At 42.3% G+C, this 18,189-nt stretch overlaps 1 protein-coding gene across 1 annotated transcript in view; it reads left to right on the plus strand.

Moving 5' to 3' along the window:
• LOC139455186 (uncharacterized) overlaps positions 1 to 11,991 on the plus strand; it is a 54,420-nt gene extending 42,429 nt beyond the window's left edge. The window contains exons 5-7 of the mRNA XM_071236738.1: positions 1,287 to 1,632; positions 4,112 to 4,276; positions 11,172 to 11,991. Coding sequence (XP_071092839.1) covers positions 1,287 to 1,632; positions 4,112 to 4,276; positions 11,172 to 11,587 — 927 coding nt within the window. The 3' untranslated portion in view covers positions 11,588 to 11,991. The remainder of the gene's footprint in view (positions 1 to 1,286; positions 1,633 to 4,111; positions 4,277 to 11,171) is intronic.
• The last annotated feature ends 6,198 nt before the right edge of the window (positions 11,992 to 18,189 follow it).

Here is an 18,189-nt window from a genome sequence, read left to right on the forward strand (position 1 = left end):
GCTATCGTTGTAGTTCGCACACACTCCATATTGAAGTGGGTAGATATCATAATGTCCCAAGAGACCAAAGACTTTGTAACCTCTGCAACATTGGTCTTATCGAAAACGAATACCATTTTCTGTTAATTTGTAAAACATATAATAATCTTAGAAACAAATTTATTCCAGGAAAATATCATGTCCATCCTACATTACATAAATTTAACTTATTGTTGTCATCATGTCATGCTGAAACCATGAAAAACCTTTCACTATATATACATGTATTCCATGCCATGGATATTAGAAGCTCGTTAATGTCCATTGTGGACCTGACTATCTAAATGTACAATGGGCCGATGGCCTACAGTGCGAAATGAATAAAGAAATACAACAGAATTAAAACTGTCACAGGCCTCGGATATTTTGAATAACATCTTTCACGAGGAGAATCAATGATTTTACGAGAGCTTCTCAATCTATTGTGTCTCCACGATGAACGGCCTTAGTGTTGGAAGGTACAGATCTTGTGATGTCTTAATGTGGCATTTACTGGCTTGATTCAAAATTACCTTCTATAATCATTTATTAATTAATTTGCAAAACGTGATTTGAGTAGTTACAATATCTGAATCTAAACTTCTTATGTGTTTCGGAATGAAAAGATAAATGTTGATGAATTTACTGAGGCGAGAGGCCGTTATAAAGAAGAATTTTCCCAATCTCATTAAATCTCATTCAGACCTATAACTGCAATTTCAATCGCGGCCTCTCTGCGATACCTCAATACTCAAGGCCGCGTCAGGTGAACTTTCTGTCCAATCAGCGCCAAGCTTCCTACTTCTGGACATGAGTGAGCGAAGCATTCAAACAAGCATATGTGGTCTCTGTATATCAAAAACTAATGTAGTCGAGGGAGCCCGTATGTTGTGGGTATCTATGAATCATGTTGTTTCTGAGCGCCATGGCACCTGCACCCAAATGGGTTAACCATGAATGGTATGTATGTGTTCCATGGCGGTTTTCGTTTGTTAATATCTAAGTTTCCGTGTCGAGACGTTAACGGAATAATGAAGCCGAATTGTTTAAGAAAGCTAACATCTGATTTGTTGAAGACACCACCCATCCTTCATTTTGACTTGGCGGTCAAAGTTCACTCAGTGTTCATCAAATCGCTTTGTTGCACAAAAACACGCATGTCAGTCAGTGCGTCTGCGTTAGCCCTAACACCCCCGAGTAACTGTAAACTGAAAAAAATCCTGTTAAAGTTTCTGAAACTGTAAATTCTGTTTTATTTGTAATTTCAGATGACGTACACCCATTCCGCACCTAGTGCCTTAAAATCTCGAGACGCTCAAGCTTGCACATGCCCCCCGGGTCCTGGTGGGGAAAGGGGGCCGGAAGGCCCGAGGGGTAAGACCGGGCCCCAGGGGCCCCCAGGACCCCCGGGCGTTACCCTAGAAGCTGACCCAGAAAGAGGAGCAACACGGACGGTGATTGGTCAAGCTGGCCCAGTTGGGGCGCCGGGGCTGCCCGGTACTCCTGGTCCCGTGGGGCCCAGAGGCGAACAAGGACCCCGGGGTGAGCAGGGTATAGCCGGGTCTAAGGGGCCACCAGGCAAAGCGACGCTACAAGATGAACAGAGAGAGAAAGGTACATATCACCTCAACGTCTGCGACTTGTGCACAATCTCCCAACACACTTACTACCATTACACCAACTCCAAACACACCTACTACCATAACACCAACTCCAAACACACCTACTACCATTACACCAACTCCAAACACACCTACTACCATTACACCAACTCCAAACACACTTACTACCATAACACCAACTCCAAACACACCTACTACCATTACACCTACTCCAAACACACCTACTCCTTATCCCAATAGACCAACTCCAAACACACTTACTACCATTACACCAACTCCAAACACACCTACTCCTTATCCCAATAGACCAACTCCAAACACACTTACTACCATAACACCAACTCCAAACACACATACTCCTTATCCCAATAGACCAACTCCAAACACACCTACTCCTTATCCCAATAGACCAACTCCAAACACACTTACTACCATTACACCAACTCCAAACACACCTACTCCTTATCCCAATAGACCAACTCCAAACACACTTACTACCATAGCACCAACTCCAAACACACCTACTCCTTATCCCAATAGACCAACTCCAAACACACTTACTACCATAGCACCAACTCCAAACACACCTACTCCTTATCCCAATAGACCAACTCCAAACACACCTACTCCTTATCCCAATAGACCAACTCCAAACACACCTACTCCTTATCCCAATAGACCTACTCCAAACACACCTACTCCTTATCCCAATAGACCTACTCCAAACACACCTACTCCTTATCCCAATAGACCAACTCCAAACACACCTACTCCTTATCCCAATAGACCTACTCCAAACACACCTACTCCTTATCCCAATAGACCAACTCCAAACACACTTACTACCATTACACCAACTCCAAACACACCTACTCCTTATCCCAATAGACCTACTCCAAACACACCTACTCCTTATCCCAATAGACCAACTCCAAACACACCTACTCCTTATCCCAATAGACCTACTCCAAACACACCTACTCCTTATCCCAATAGACTTACTCCAAACACACCTACTCCTTATCCCAATAGACCTACTCCAAATACACCTTCACTCAATACACCTTCAAATACACCTACTGTAAATACACCTTCAAATACACCTACTCTCAATACACCTTCCAATACACCTACTCTCAATACACCTTCAAATACATCTACTCTCAATACACCTTCCAATACACCTACACTCAATACACCTTCCAATACACCTACTCTCAATACACCTTCCAATACACCTACTCTCAATACACCTTCAAATACATTTCTTCTCAAACCACGTTAATTGTCACCCCGCCCCCCTACACATCCACTCCCTGTAGAGTCCTACTAACCTCAATCAAGTATAGTAAACTACGGTTATTACCACGAATCTGATTTTGTTATATCCGTCGTTCGTTCTAAACATTTCGATTGTCAGACATCTTGGATCAAGTCACGTGACCACATGCTACTCGATGAAATAGGGGCCGTCGGGTAGCCTAGTGGTTAAAGCGTTCGCTCTTCGCGCCGAAGACCCGGGTTCGATTCCCGACATGGGTACAATGTGTAATGCCCATTTCTGGTGTCCCCCGCCGTGATATTGCTGGTATAGTTGATAAAAGCGGCGTAAAACCGTACTCACTCACTCACTCATTTAGATAACAGGGATCGATAGTCTTCTATACAGGAACCATGAAGCTGTAAGCGATCATGTAGGGTCATGACTGGTTGTTGAAGGATTATATACTCAATTGCAAAATAAACGCACATCCTAAAGTATGGAAGTCGCAATCTGAGATTAGCCGTTGAAAGCCGACGCACAGTCTGTTTTTGGCTTCTTTTTGCAAGCCTAGCAGTAGTTGACGCTGAAAGGTGGCGCTGGCGCAAGTGAGAACGAACCATAACGTTAACCCGTAACACGTTGACGTCCGCTTCTTTGGCGGCCCTGCACACTGTAAGATGGCCTATCTTAGTGTGATGAACCTGTAGGTCTCCTGTCATTCGTTTTGCCGTGTTTTCCAGCTTAAATCATGATCAGTACTCGATGACGATCGTTTATAGTCTGGACTTAGTTCATTCCTTGTCACTCCGAGAACTGTCGGGCAGTTAGTGTCAGGTTTCACTGTGCCGGGTACCTGCAGCACCCAACAATCCATGTTTCACATTAAAACCGCGCATGGTGCTCTGAGCACGTCTCGGAAGGACACTTTCTGACCATTCTTGCTCATAGATATCAACAGTCTCTGTCCAGTGTTCGAATCTAAAAACGAGATATATGGAACGTTCCTGGACATGCTATTCTATCACTGTGCATTTTTTGTTGTGCAAAATAGGTCACTTTTATTTGATATCAATGGGATCGGAAGTTACAACATGAGAATGGCTTTTCTTTTTGAACTTAGTACATATATACCACGAATGGTCTTGTCTCAAAACGTTTCTATAGAAAAAATTGAAATACACTACCAGCATGTATTGCTTTTGTCTAGCACAAGAGAGCAGGATCCTGCTCCTGGAGGGGAAGGTCGAGTACTTGGAGGGCCGTGTTCTGGAACTGGAAGGGGAGCTTAACTCCACCCTGGATACAAGGAAGACCATTGACATCCTGGGGGACCGCATTCTGCTGCTGGAGCGGATCTTCCCGAAACTCGCAGGTGAGAAGTCACTGACAGGTTTGTGTGTCAACGACACCTGTAGCTGTAACAATGTCGAGGGACGGTACAATGTTAATTCCTTCAGAGAGAGGGTTTGTGAGAGAAAGTATATCCAGTTGAATAGCTCAACTCTCGTATCTATAATCTCTTAAACTTAAAGGAAGACATCGAGCGGAACACAAAGGCTGGAAGAATTAAAGTAACAAGTGACCGAAAGTGTGACACGTTTCTACTGGTTGTTCTAATACGTTGTGCCGTTATATGGCTGAAATATTGCCGATCCGACATTAAATTAGAACTCACTCACTCGCTTTAATCAGATGCAAAATGTCAAATGCTTATAGCTGCAATGTCTGACTGTACCCACATTCATTCCCTGTCACTAACTCCTGATTGCATGCCCTGTCAGCCCTGTAGGCGGAATGCTTCGCCTGAGCACGTCATTGCTGAACACGCCTCATCCTGTTACGTGTTAATGGAACATACCTCCTTTAGAGTGGCAATGGTTTTGATCAAGCTACGTCCAAAGACTCCGTTCAGATAAACATTATTAACTCATTGTCAGTTTTAGAGGCTTAGTTACTTCTGTAGGCATGAAACTATAATTATATTTCCGTGCATCCTAACAAGTTCTGCCTCACGAAAAGCTTGTGACGTGTCTATCAAAGGTCAAAGGCCATTGTAACACGTGGATTGTATATATGGGTTTGTGTCTTACCTTGTCATGATTGGGGTCGAGGTTCAGATACAATGTCTTTGGACTGGATGAGCACGGCTGTATGTCAGGGGTATTTAATGTCTTTGGACTGGATGAGCACGGCTGTATGTCAGGGGTAGTTAATGTCTTTGGACTGGATGAGCACGGCTGTATGTCAGGGGTAGTTAATGTCTTTGGACAGGATGAGCACGGCTGTATGTTAGGGGTAGTTAATGTCTTTGGACAGGATGAGCACGGCTGTATGTCAGGGGTAGTTAATGTCTTTGGACAGGATGAGCACGGCTGTATGTCAGGGGTAGTTTCAGGCTCGGAAGAAATGGCGGCGAATGCTTCTGTTTTGGCAAACCCCTCCAGTTGGTCACGTGATAATTGGGACCGACCGTTCAATATTCCGGGAGAGCATGGGGCAGGATAGATGTTAGATATAAACTGCCGGGTAAAAGAAAGTATACACCCTGATGGTGGCTAAATATGCACAAACAAGAAATGGTCATTCGATAGTGCTGTATTTCAAACAGGTATCACAGTTGTGTTTTCGACCTTAAGTCAGTGGTCCGACGACCGTTGTCAGCCTAGTAACGACGTTAAGATAACGTTTTTAATTGTTTTCTTTGCAAGTATTGTGTTTTCCTCGGGAAAGCCAACGACGAAATTTGTAGAACCAGAGACAAAATTACTATTTCCAATATTTTCTGGAATATGTTTTTTTCTAAAAAATACCCCAAGTCCACTTTCTGAATATCCCAAGGTCGACATCAAGTTGGGGGCAAAGGAAGGGGATTACGACAACCTGTAATGTTTATCTCTGCATGATTTGTGAATGTCACACCGGAATGAGCATGCTCTATCTTTCACTTTCTCTCTGTCTTTTCGCAGAACTAGAGCTAAACGACCCATCCGCCTTGCCTTCTATCTTACGGGCCTATGCAGATGAGCATGGACGAGACAAGCCCAAAGCACGCAAACCCTTCCGCAAAGCAACCAATAAGAAACCGACTAACAGCTGATATGTGGAGGTCGCTATTAAAGGCGTGCAATGATTGGTTAAATATATTCGTTGTCACGGCGACCTTATTCTGAAGTGCAATGACTGGTGCATATCAACCATATGACCTCGTCTTTAATTGGCGCCTGCAATGTGCAATTATTATAAATGTTCAATACATTTAGATCTGTGAGATCTCCTGTAGAGTATTATATGTGACGTCATGAATGCAATCATAATCGTATATAGACGTGTGTCCCTTTGTCCTTTGCATTAAACACAACCGTCCACCAAACCACGTGACTGTTCTGAGACTTTCTAACAACGTTGACTCTCATGATCTGCATACGTTTGTTAATTTATCTGTCATATTGTAGAACAATGCAACATGGTTATGTAGCATAACTCCGGTTATAACGAATGTAGGAGTTATGTCGACTCTGGGAATAGGGACTCGTTATGTCCGGGTATGTATCAGTAGTTTGATGATTTAGTACATCTCAACACTATCTTACCAAGCAACAGAACACCGTAGGGTGTCTTTGTACATCTCAACACTATCTTACCAAGCAACAGAACACCGTAGGGTGTCTTAGTACATCACAGCAGTATCTTACCAAGCAACAGAACACCGTAGGGTGTCTTAGTACATCACAGCAGTATCTTACCAAGCAACAGAACACCGTAGGGTGTCTTAGTACATCACAGCACTATCTTACCAAGCAACAGAACACCGTAGGGTGTCTTAGTACATATCAACACTATCTTACCAAGCAACAGAACACCGTAGGGTGTCTTTGTACATCACAGCAGTATCTTACCAAGCAACAGAACACCGTAGGGTGTCTTAGTACATATCAACAATATCTTACCAAGCAACAGAACACCGTAGGGTGTCTTTGTACATCACAGCAGTATCTTACCAAGCAACAGAACACCGTAGAGTGTCTTAGTACATCTCAACACTATCTTACCAAAAAACAGAACACCGTAGAGTGTCTTTGTACATCTCAACACTATCTTACCAAGCAACAGAACACCGTAGGGTGTCTTAGTACATCTCAACACTATCTTACCAAAAAACAGAACACCGTAGAGTGTCTTAGTACATCACAGCACTATCTTACCAAGCAACAGAACACCGTAGGGTGTCTTAGTACATCTCATCAATATCTTACCAAAAAACAGAACACCGTACAGTGTCTTAGTACATCACAGCACTATCTTACCAAGCAACAGAACACCGTAGGGTGTCTTAGTACATCTCAACAATATCTTACCAAGCAACAGAACACCGTATGGTGTCTTAGTACATCACAGCACTATCTTACCAAGCAACAGAACACCGTAGGGTGTCTTTGTACATCACAGCACTATCTTACCAAGAAACAGAACACCGTAGGGTGTCTTTGTACATCTCATCAATATCTTCCCAAAAAACAGAACACCGTAGAGTGTCTTAGTACATCACAGCACTATCTTACCAAGCAACAGAACACCGTGGGGTGTCTTTGTACATCTCATCAATATCTTACCAAAAAACAGAACACCGTGGGGTGTCTTTGTACATCTCAACACTATCTTACCAAGCAACAGAACACCGTGGGGTGTCTTTGTACATCTCAACACTATCTTACCAAGCAACAGAACACCGTAGGGTGTCTTTGTACATCTCAACAATATCTTACCAAGAAACAGAACACAGTAGGGTGTCTTAGTACATATCAACACTATCTTACCAAGCAACAGAACACCGTAGGGTGTCTTAGTACATATCAACACTATCTTACCAAGCAACAGAACACCGTAGGGTGTCTTTGTACATCTCAACACTATCTTACCAAGCAACAAAACACCGTAGGGTGTCTTAGTACATATCAACACTATCTTACCAAGAAACAGAACACCGTATGGTGTCTTTGTACATCTCAACAATATCTTACCAAGCAACAGAACACCGTAGGGTGTCTTAGTACATATCAACACTATCTTACCAAGAAACAGAACACCGTATGGTGTCTTTGTACATATCAACAATATCTTACCAAGAAACAGAACACCGTAGGCTCATCTCAACAATGTCTTACCAGGAACCAAACACGTGTAGCATCGAGACATATATCTGTCCCCTTTCGAAAGATATCATCAGAGATGCGTGCGAAATTTCTCAATTGATCTGTCATTTTGTTTTTAATTTCATTTGGATATCTTCACAATGATCGTTTGAACCATATTGTATCTTGATGTCTTGTTTTACATTACGTTCGTATTGATGATGTGAAAACAATTGGACATTAATTAGTTTATGTTATTTCTTCATACGCTTACAAGCTTACGTTGTGCCCTGTTCCATCCCATTGCTTCTTATTGACCATCTTCAATATCGTGGTGATATTTGTTTACCCCTTACCTCAAGTCAATGTACCAGGTTGCAAGCATGCAGATCTTTCTGTCGTACTCTGTTATATGTATGCTTCGTTCAGAGGATGCTCTGTTTCCTTAGTGTGTTCTTCCCCGAGAAGAGCCTATCTTTTAAGCTTCTTGCAGCGTGTTGGTTGTGACGTTTTACTATACATATCGGTAGGTTGTGCGGACCTGAGAACCATCAGGTGAAGGACCTGTGTGGCCGCAGGGCCTGCACACACTCTGCGCACTCCGATACAGCTGATTGTACAGTCGTTATGATATTAGAAGTAAAGTCTGTGTGTGTTCGGGAACCTTTGTGTTGTTGAATTTGTTTTGATTATCTACATGATATCAACGCCATGATCGATATCCAGGTGAATTGTTTGATAGGCATTACTTAGAAGTTGACGGATGACAAAGTAGACACAATTTATGGAAAACAACTTCTTTAATACTGTGAAGGCGACGTTTCGGTAATGATCCTTATACCGTTGTCAAGCAAGGACGTGGACTTCACCAAAGCTCGACAATGCGACAACGCGACATTTTTCAAGGTCAAAAGATGTGGCGTTGTCGCATTGTCGCGTTGTCGCATTGTCGCCCTATCAAACATGTGTAAGAAAGGAGTATCACAGTTTCGGCGATCCATTAATCGAGAAGGGGACAATGCGACAAATGGCCAAAATGTCGCGTTATCGCGTTGTCGCCTTGTCGTGCTTTGGTTAGTTATGACACTTTTTGCTTGTTTTTGGAAGGGCGATAACGCGACAATGTCCCTTCTACTATTCCATAGTTATTGGGGAACTATTCTAACCCAGAATCCCTACGGAGGCACACCATTGCTAGTGGCGTGATTGCATGTCATGGTACACCGTTTCTATTGGCTTGATTGCGTGTGATGGTCCACGGTTTCTATTGGCGTGATTGCGTGTGATGGTACACCGTTACTAGTGGCGTGATTGCGTGTGATGGTACACCGTTACTAGTGGCGTGATTGCGTGTGATGGTACACCGTTTCTATTGGCGTGATTGCGTGTGATGGTACATCGTTACTAATGGCGTGATTGCGTGTGATGGTACACCGTTTCTATTGGCGTGATTGCGTGTGGTGGTACACCGTTACTAGTGACGTGATTGCGTGTGGTGGTACACCGTTACTAGTAGCGTGATTGCGTGTGATGGTACACCGTTTCTATTGGCGTGATTGCGTGTGATGGTACACCGTTACTAGTGACGTGATTGCGTGTCATGGTACACCGTATCTAGTGACGTGATTGCGTGTGATGGTACACCGTTTCTAATGACGTGATTGCGTGTGATGGTACACCGTTTCTAATGACGTGATTCCGTGTGATGGTACACCGTTTCTAGTGGCGTGATTGCGTGTGATGGTACACCGTTTCTAGTGGCGTGATTGCGTGTGATGGTACACCGTTTCTATTGGCGTGATTGCGTGTGATGGTACACCGTTTCCAGTGGCGTGATTGCCTGTGATGGTACACCGTTACCAGTGGCGTGATTGCGTGTGATGGTACATCGTTACCAGTGGCTTGATTGTGTGAGATGATTCTACAATTCTTATGGAATGTTGCGTCCCTTGGTCGTGTCAGGATCCGATATGATGGGTTTGAATCTTTTTGTAAGATTAATTTAAGCTCCACACTTTTATCAGCTCCAACTCGTGCTCATGGGTTTTACAAAAGAGGTAAACGTGTACGACCTGCTTCACACTGAGCAGACACGCTGTGATAGTTTATGCTCACAAAAGTTTGTTTGTTTCATATTGTATAACGCCGCACTCAGCAATATTCCAGCTATATGACGGCGGTCTGTAAATAATCAATTCGGTCCAGACAATCCCGTGATTGACATCATGAGCATCGCGCCTGACTACCCGATCCCGTAAGTCGCCTCTTACGACAAGCATAGTCGTCTTTGACGGCAAGCATGGGTTGCTGAAGACCTATTCTACCCCGGATCTTCACTGGTCTGCTCACAAAAGAGAGGGGCCATGCGAACAGTGAAGTTTTAAATGTAAAAAGTAAAACTGCAAAACATTGACAAAGAACACATCTTTTAGGAGAGGACATGAAGACCATCTGCCACGTGACAAGTTCCTGCAAAACCAGGAAGAAAAATTGTACTCAGGGCTTCCGCGGGTGGGTGGCGTTGGGGTTGTTTCAAGATCCACTTTATATTCTATATGTTTAATTAAGTGCAATATATAAGATAATGATATTATGTCGATGACACACAGACTGGACATAAGGATATTGTCATCACAGGTTGTATTTCTGTAAGTATGCTATGTTTCCGAACAGGTTGTTCTGTTTTGTTTCTGTGTGTGAAAACAGTTCGTGCACACGCTGCTTTACTTCGCGGATACATATCTAAAAGCATGAACAAAATATGCAAATGCGCCACGTGTCGACCACACTGTGTCGTTGTAATGTCAGTTTGGCTTTTGAGTCAGGATAGGCAACATCGCTCGACACGCTTGTCATTCAGTTATCGTGATCATAATAGAAATTTACGATTTCAGAAATTTTGTAAATGTGAATTAAAGTACCATAGTAATTGTTGTTTGTAATTGTTGCTTTAAACCAAAATAAAACTCTTGTTTATGATTTAGTGTTCTTTGCCTGCCTATTGCATCTGTACTATTTCTGCTAACCACAGACAGTTTCAGTAGGGCATTGATGATAAAGAATAACTATGCCTCAAACTAGGCTGGACCAGGTTGTTGTGGATTGTCCCCCTTTAACACCTTGACCTTCGTGTTCCAGGGGAGATGGAGAAAGCGGAACTAAAACAGATGCCGTTCAGGGCTGAAAACAACGACGAAGATAATGTTGTGAAAACTGACAGATCACAATATGGACGTCAGAATCACATGCAACAGGATTGCGCATGCCCAAGACCTCCAACCCCACCACCGCTTCCGGCCAACCTGACCAACTTCCTGTTTGCCAATGCATCGAATGCCTTCACGGAGTGCAGACGTCTGGGTTACCTCAGTATGCTGGATGCAGATTTCAAAGGGCATTCGTTTCCTTCGAGACAAACGCTGAAAAGAGACTTGAATTTGCCCGTAATACCCTTACCCGCTCAAACAAACACTGGGACAAAACTACACACCCTTAACAGTGCAAGTTGGTTCATGTTAATCTTGCAATTATTTGGACCACAGTCAAACCCTTAATGTGTCATAAAGTTGGGAAAATGTGCAATTCGACGAAAGAATCAAAACTAATATCGACCAAGGCGTTCAATTAAAATTATATACGTTTGTCTAGATGGTATCAGAATAATAAAGGCTGTTGACAATTGACAAACGTTCCATGGAATTGATTAATATTAATTACATGGTAAAGAAAAGACTGGAAGCAAATTAGTATGAGGTAACACCAGTTACGTGTTTATCCACAAATATTTTTTTTATTTTCTATATTTATTGCACAGTAAGACACAATGTACAGACACTAAGATACATATATGAAAAAAACTTAAATATAAAAAATGTCATTTTCTTTCAGAGACGTCATCTGTCTGACACTAAGTCTGTCAGCTTCAGCACTAGTCACGTGACATGTATATACTGAATAAAACCACTACAACCTGTCTGTGTGTCTTTTCCTGGTGATTCCCTGCAGTATAAAACGCTCGTGGATAGCGCGGAAGTCGGGGGTCCATTTTCGGCCACGGCATACCACCTTTTTAACGTTTTGGGGGGTATTTGTTGTTTCCCTGCCTGGCGGGGTCATTATACTGTGGTTGAGTGGGTATCAATGTGGAACTGTGGCATGGTATTCTCTGTGGGCTAGCATCGGAAAGCCTACATTAGTCCGGACAATAACAAGCACACACGCACACACACACACGCACGCACGCACGCACGCACGCACGCACGCACACACACTCTCAGACACACACACCATTTCAACACACCACAATCACCCAGTAATACAACTGGAGATGTTTATCGCGTGGCCTTTCTTGGATCACTTGATGATCTATCTACGTGTATAGAAATGACAATGCTGAAAGCTGCCACATACTGTCTATATATACGTACAGTGAGCCTGAGACAACGGCCACGCAAGTGGACTAATGTGAGCACGTGGTGCACGGGCATCATATCAAAGAGTGTTCCGCATCAAGTCAGCCAAGTAGACCGTATAGCTTCAGATTCTAAACACAAACCTAAACACGTTCCTTGTCCCATCATGGTACTAAACATGTGTAGGATTGTGTTTAAATGGTGAATGTGTTTAGGGTCTAAATGTGGGAAAAACATGACTACTACCGCGGTGTATAACTGGGACATTATCTGACTACATACAGCCGTGGTGTATAACTGGGATATTATCTGACTACATACAACCATGGTGTATAACTAGGATATTATCTGACTACATACAGCCGTGGTGTATAACTGGGATATTATCTAACTACATACAGCCGTGGTGTATAGCTGGGATATTATCTAACTACATACAGCCGTGGTGTATAACTGGGATATTATCTGACTACATACAGCCGTGGTGTATAACTGGGACATTATCTAACTACATACAGCCGTGGTGTATAACTGGGATTTTATCTGACTACATACAGCCGTGGTGTGTATCTGGGATATTATCTGACTACATACAGCCGTGGTGTGTATATTGGACATTATCTGACTCCATACAGCCGTGGTGTATAACTGCGATATTATCTGACTACATACAGCCGTGGTGTATAACTGGGATATTATCTGACAACATACAGTCGTGGTGTATAAGTGGGACATTATCTGACTACATACAGCCGTGGTGTGTATCTGGGATATTATCTGACTACATACAGCCGTGGTGTATAACTGGGATATTATCTGACTACATACAGCCGTGGTGTATAACTGGGATATTATCTAACTACATACAGCCGTGGTGTATACTTCGGATATTATCTGACTACATACAGTCGTGGTGTATAACTGGGATATTATCTGACTACATACAGCCGTGGTGTACAACTGGGATATTATCTGACTACATACAGTCGTGGTGTATAACTGGGATATTATCTGACTACATACAGCCGTGGTGTATAACTAGTGGGATATTATCTGACTACATACAGCCATGGTGTATAACTAGGATATTATCTGACTACATACAGCCATGGTGTGTAACTGGGATATTATCTGACTACATACAGCCGTGTTGTAAAACTAGGATGTTATCTGACTACATACAGCCGTGGTGTATAATTGGGACATTATCTGACTACATACAGCCGTGGTGTATAACTGGGATATTATCTGACTACATACAGCCGTGGTGTATAACTGGGATATTATCTAACTACATACAGCCGTGGTGTATACCTCCGATATTATCTGACTAAATACAGTCATGGTGTATAAATGGGACATTATCTGACTACATACAGCCGTGGTGTACAACTGGGATATTATCTGACTACATACAGTCGTGGTGTATAACTGGGATATTATCTGACTACATACAGCCGTGGTGTATAACTAGTGGGATATTATCTGACTACATACAGCCATGGTGTATAACTAGGATATTATCTGACTACATACAGCCATGGTGTGTAACTGGGATATTATCTGACTACATACAGCCGTGGTGTAAAACTAGGATGTTATCTGACTACATACAGCCGTGGTGTATAACTGGGACATTATCTGACTACATACAGCCGTGGTGTATAACTGGGATATTATCTGACTACATACAGCCATGGTGTATAACTAGGATATTATCTGACTACATACCGCCATGGTGTGTAACTGGGATATTATCTGACTACATACAGCCGTGTTGTAAAACTAGGATGTTATCTGACTACATACAGCCGTGGTGTATAACTGGGACATTATCTGACTACATACAGCCGTGGTGTATAACTGGGATATTATCTGACTACATACAGCCGTGGTATATAACTGGGATATTATCTGACTACATACGGCACTCGTGAAGAGCAACCTCCTCGTGGTGAGTGCTGGGTAGCGCTAATAGCTCTTCCCCCGTGTGGAACCGGGGTAGAATATTTCCACAGCACCCCATTGCTCGTCGTAAGAGGCGACCAAAGTGGGCAGCCCGTTTGCCGTGGGATGCGTTCCAGTGTCGGCGGAGGACGGGAGTCTGGCGGTTGAGGGCACTGGTTCCAGGAATAGCGTTCCTTTGCCCAATACACCACTTCGACCCTTACTTCGCCTAGACGGGTGATAAGATGGGCCCGGTCTTATCAATCGGCTGGTCATGCCAAGCCCTGAGCATCTTACTTTTTGCTCACTGTTCTCAATATTCCGGCTTGGAAATTTATATCTATGGTTCAATTATTTGAGTTTCTGACAAATGTTTGACTCTACATGTTTATTGAGTTTTGCAATACTTTATAAATTCAAAATTTGCCTAGATGCCAGTGCCAGAAGGCGGTGGCTCATGGGCCAGTCCGGTGGATTTATTAATCTTTGATTAGTACTTCTACTTGAGTATACCCTCTTGGTATCCTTGGTGCCGTCTGTTGGAGATCCACAGACGTGTGGCATCGTCCACGTAGACACTCCATAGGGGGTGGGGAGCCAGGAGGGTGAATCACATTTACTACTACCATGGCACCCCCACACAAAAAACGTTCCCACGAATCTGATGATTCGTTTTCTTCTGAGCATGAAGATGCTACTAAACTTGTCACCAATCCTGTTTATTGGTCTAGATTTCTCGTTCTGTCTGCTCCAGATGGTGGTCCTATTAAACTTAATCCGTTTGCGATAGCAAAGGGAATAGAAGGTTTGGCTGGCGATGTGAAGGAAGTTAAAAAACTAAGATCTGGTTCGCTATTATTCGAATGCCGAAGGCCTATACAATCCCAAATTCTTTTATCCAGCAAATCATTGGCGAATGTTCCTGTTGAGGTTTCTCCTCACAGGACTTTGAATAGCACTCACAAGGAGTTACTGCTGTTCAACGCTTCACAGCTAAAAAAAACAATGAAGTCATCAAAACAAATACATATCTGTTCACACTTTGTCTTCCGGTGCGTCCATAATCACTTAAAGCTGGTTATTGCAGCTTAAGCGTCGATACATGGATACCAAATCCCTTAAGGTGCTGTACTTGCCAAAAGTACGTCCACGGATCTAAGTCATGCAATGTCCCAGCTGCCTGCCATCGATGTGCTGGAACATGTGAAGACAGTAACCTCTGTGATAAACCTCCTCTCTGTGTTAACTGCTCTGGCAACATGCCCAACATGGAAACTGCAATCCAAAATTTCGAGAGTGAAGCATGAACAAAACATCTCCTTTTTTGAAGCAAAGAAGGTTGTTCTTGCTCGGGAACAACCAGGAACATCTTTTGCTTCTGTTGTTTCTGCTTCTCTGCTGTCATCAAAGAACAAACATGTTTCATGGCATTCTGTTGGTTGCCAGACCGACTACACGTGGGCGACGACATCTGCCCCTGCCTTGCTGTCTACAGCAGTCCAGATGAGGCCCCCACAAGAGACCTCTAGCTCACAAACAGCCTCTACGTCTCCATCCTTAACTCAATCACAGGCATCTGGTGATAGGGATTCGTCTCTATCACAGAAACAATCGCCTAAATTAGCTGAAGCACCAGCATCAAAATCAAATGTGAAACAAACTGCAAAAAGCAAAAGTAAACATAGACCAGAATCGTCACAAAAAATATCTCAGCGGCAGAGCCACAAAAGGGGACAACTAGATACAACTGTTTAATAAGTTTGGGTCCTTAGAGGACATGGATTTATCCGATAACAGCCATTATTGGACACATAGCTTGTCACCATCAAGGAAGGTGAGGGGTAGATCCCCAGTTAATCCCCCGAAAAGATAGTTTCTTCACCTAATATTGTACAGTGGAATTGTAGAGGAGTAAAGACTAATTTTAATGAACTACATCTATTAGTCCAGGATCTTAATCTATCAACATTCTGCTTACAAGAAACATATTTAAAGCAGACAGACAATTTTAATTTACATCAGTTCAGTGCATATCATTCGTTTTCTCCTCCAGACGATAGGGCCACTGGAGGATCTTCAATCAAGCTGTTGCAGTGCGACTTACTTTACACGTTGCATTTACATTGTGTTCTTTGTATATTCCGCCATCGTCAGCTACCTAAGCCATGTATAATCATGGGTGATTGGAATGGCCACAATCCTCTTTGGGGTGGTACAAACACTAATACTAAAGGTAAAGTACTTGAGGATTTTATGACCAATAACGATCTGTGTATCTTTAATGATGACACCAATACTTATCTGCATCCTGCAACGGGGACTTACTCTTCTTTGGATTTGTCCCTTACTGATTCAAATCTACTAAACGATTTCGATTGGTCTGTCCACAATGATCTTTGTGGAAGTGACCACTTCCCAACTATCCTATCAACTGTAAATCCGTCTGATGTTCCTCCATCTACAAGATGGAATTTTACAAAGGCAAACTGGTCTTTATTTCAAACAATGTGCTTAAATCAAATAAAACCCGAATGTTTCACTGATGTTACCGATCCTATTCAGGATTTTTCTGACGTTTTAAATGGAATTACTGACCAATGTATACCTAAATCCTCTACAATTCTTCATATACGTAAACCATGGTTTAACAACGAATGTAAACAAGCTAGAAAAGCGAGAAAAAAGGCGGAGAAATATTTTCGACGCCATCCTACTGTCCACAATTCAGATAAATTTAAACTGTTAAATGCTAAAGCTCGTCGAGCATTTAAACAAAATAAACGCCAACCATGGCACAGTTATGTCTCTAAGATAAATTCCCGTACTCCAATATCTAAGGTTTGGAATATGGTGCAAAGGATAAAAGGTAAAGGATCAAAAACTAGTGTTTACCATCTTAAGGACGGTGACACTCTATTAACCAATAAATGTGACATAGCAAACAAATTAGGAGAAACTTTAACTAAACACTCTTCCTCATCCAATTATACACCACCAAAATTTTAAAAATTTAAAGTCCAACAAGAAAAGAAGACAATTAATTCTAATTCTGATAATGGTGAGGATTATAACGAAATTTTCTCATTCCATGAGCTGCATACCGCCCTAGGGCAAGCTCATGACACTGGGTGCTGATAATATTCATTATCAGTTACTCAAACATTTACCCGAGTCATGCTTAGAAACATTATTGACTATTTTCGATCATATCTGGACAACGGGGAGTTTCCCTTCATCTTGGCGAAATGCCGTTGTTATTTCTATTCCAAAACCTGGTCGTGATCATACTGATCCTTCTAATTATAGGCCGATATCGCTCACTAGCTGTGTATGTAAGACCATGGAAATAATTGTAAATAACCAACTTATATGGTATTTAGAAACTAATAACCTTTTAACAAACACTCAATGTAGTTTTAGAAAAAATAGAAGTACAGTTGACCATTTGGTTAGTCTGGAAACATTTGTGAAAAATGCTTTAATCAATAAACAACATGCGGTATCAATATTTTTCGATTTAGAATAAGCGTATGATACCACCTGGAAACATGGAATTTTAAAAGATCTTTATGACATGGGTTTGAGAGGGCGTTTGCCACATTTTGTAGATCAATTTTTAACAGACAGAAATTTCCAGGTTCGTGTGGGATCCACCTTGTCTGATTTTTACGATCAAGATCAAGGTGTCCCACAAGGTAGCATATTATCAGTAACGTTGTTTAGCATAAAAATTATCAGTTTGGCTAAGGTTTTAAATGACTCTATTGACGGGTTTTTGTTTGTTGACGATTTTAATG

Source organism: Haliotis cracherodii, unplaced genomic scaffold, assembly GCF_022045235.1.
Source record: "Haliotis cracherodii isolate W230 unplaced genomic scaffold, xgHalCrac1.p SCAF_11, whole genome shotgun sequence".
Classification (NCBI taxonomy): Eukaryota; Metazoa; Mollusca; class Gastropoda; order Lepetellida; family Haliotidae; genus Haliotis; species Haliotis cracherodii.